Source organism: Cryptomeria japonica, chromosome 1, assembly GCF_030272615.1.
Source record: "Cryptomeria japonica chromosome 1, Sugi_1.0, whole genome shotgun sequence".
Classification (NCBI taxonomy): Eukaryota; Viridiplantae; Streptophyta; class Pinopsida; order Cupressales; family Cupressaceae; genus Cryptomeria; species Cryptomeria japonica.
The window spans coordinates 600,699,911-600,701,953 of record NC_081405.1 but is presented as its reverse complement, the minus strand read 5'-3'; the positions used below and the strand labels follow the sequence as shown (position 1 = coordinate 600,701,953).

Here is a 2,043-nt window from a genome sequence, read left to right as displayed (position 1 = left end):
GCAAACGGATATCATTCGGATCTTATCATTCTAAGAATTTGTAGTGTTGGTTTGGAGTATGCTGTTATGATTACTTTCAGAGTTGAGGAAAGTGACGAGGAATCCATGGGAGACGAACTTCTGGGATTAATGTGACCCTGTGCAGGAAAAGGAATGAGAAGAGCGTGAGGAACCATGGCTGAGCTTAATATTCTTGTTAGCAAAGAAGCCAAAATATAAAGGGTAAAACATCGTTTTGCGAAGGGACCCTCGCCTGATAACTTTTGTTGAAAATTATAAAGTAGTCATCATTATTAATGAAAACCATTATGGAATATTTCCAAGTCACTTTAGCTATTGATGTTGGGGAATTGCCTTCTCTCAAGTAAGAATCCACATTTCATCCTTGTTTAGATATGTGCATTCATGCATCCATGACCCATTAAAAACACACAGAGGCAGGCATGCATGCACACATATGTACACATGTATGTACGTATGCATTCACCCACACTTACACCCCCCCCACACTTATTCTTTCAAAGTGTGTTAGTTTAAAGTTTCACTATTCTTATAACAGTACTATAATATATTATAGACTAAAAATTTTGCCATACAAATAACATAGCTTAAATTAACTACGGTTAAGATAACACCACAAATGGAGTCATTCGACAATTGACCTGACAAAACAAGCTACTACAAATTTCTACTCTCACAAGCTATCGATAGTACTTCTCTCATTTTAAGTGGCCCCTCCAAATGCTTTTTCTTGGTATTTTGCCATTTCAATAAATGCTGCCACAGATGCTGTGATTTTCTTCACCATCTCTCCTTGCTCACTGAAACAGTAAATGAATAATATGTTATAGAAACCAGGCTCCTTCCCAATAAAAAGAATATAAAATAAATCTTAAAACATATTTCACCCATCAAGAATAAAACCTTCCGGTAGTGAAATCCTTCGCAGAGCAGCTTTCCATTTCTCAAGCGTTCGACTATTGAACTTTCCAGCCCGCTTATGCTCTCGGAAAGCTTTCGCGTACACTCCATTCTTGTCCTCCATTCGGACCTCACAGGGTCGAATTTGCCAAAACACGGGGATAATTGGACCCCCAGTTTGAACGATAAAAAATAGCTCATCCAAACACCACTCAGATTGTCCATAGTTGGGAGAGAGGATTACAACATGAACAGAAGCACTCCTTATTGCACAGGTGATAGCTTGGGGTATGTATTGTCCCGCTCGTAGACAACTTTTGTCCATAAACACTTTAAATCCTCTATTATGAAGATTACGATACACTAAACTTGCCAAAGACTCTTTTGTATCCTTCCCGCGGTGATTTATGAAAACAGCATATGCAGTAGCGGGGACAAGATTATCGAAGGAGGGAGAGGTGTGAGATAACGGGAGTGGAGAATGGGAAGAAATAATATTTCCCACGGCAGAAAAGGTGATTGGCAGCATAGCTGGGTTTACCATTGTCTCTATAAATAGCCATTGTTAAAAGTTTTGACTTCTAAGAGTAGAATAGCTGTTCAACGTGTAAAAATTACTATTGACTATTTAATTACAATAGATTCATATTTTAATAGGATGATTCAAGTAGAAAAAATAGGAGGGAATAGTTTCCGCATGAAGAAAAGGGTCCTTGACAGCATAGCTGTATATCAAGTCTTACAAGGTACAACAAATCATCCTGTTAATTTGGCATTCTGACAAAACAATTGGTAATATGGCAGAAGAATTGAATCTTGTACTGCTTTTGGATATGAAAAGAATCTTGTACTGCTTTTGGATATGAAATGTGGAAGTGCCAGATCCCAAATAAGTGATGAATAGCTGGAGATCTACTTTTGCTTTGGGATCTGCGTGCCTTCGTTCCGAAGTTTGAAGCTTATCCCAGCTGCTACCGACCTTTTGCTTAATTTTTTCTAGATTCTAATAATTACGAGTGTTTTATGAACATTTCTGCATGTCGTACTCGTACTCGTGGTGTTGCACGCTTCTGAGGTGTATACTATTATTCCTGCAAAAAGAAGAATACAACTTTACCGCCA

At 38.1% G+C, this 2,043-nt stretch overlaps 1 protein-coding gene across 1 annotated transcript; it reads right to left on the bottom strand.

Annotated features, from left to right (window-relative positions):
• Positions 1 to 724: 724 nt before the first annotated feature.
• On the bottom strand, positions 725 to 1,465 carry LOC131048115 (probable 2' cyclic ADP-D-ribose synthase BdTIR). Its single transcript, XM_057981972.1, has 2 exons — positions 909 to 1,465; positions 725 to 821 (listed from the first exon to the last, which is right to left on the bottom strand). The coding sequence occupies exons 1-2, from the start codon at positions 1,463 to 1,465 to the stop codon at positions 725 to 727; spliced, it is 654 nt and encodes a 217-aa protein (XP_057837955.1).
• Positions 1,466 to 2,043: the final 578 nt, after the last annotated feature.

Bases quoted from the DNA above. Each gene is read 5' to 3' on its own strand.
- LOC131048115 (XM_057981972.1), bottom strand. From the start codon at position 1,465: ATGGTAAACCCAGCTATGCTGCCAATCACCTTTTCTGCCGTGGGAAAT. The intron at 822-908 runs GTGAAATATGTT...TTACTGTTTCAG, and splicing joins GAAGGTTTTATTCTTGATGG to TGAGCAAGGAGAGATGGTGA.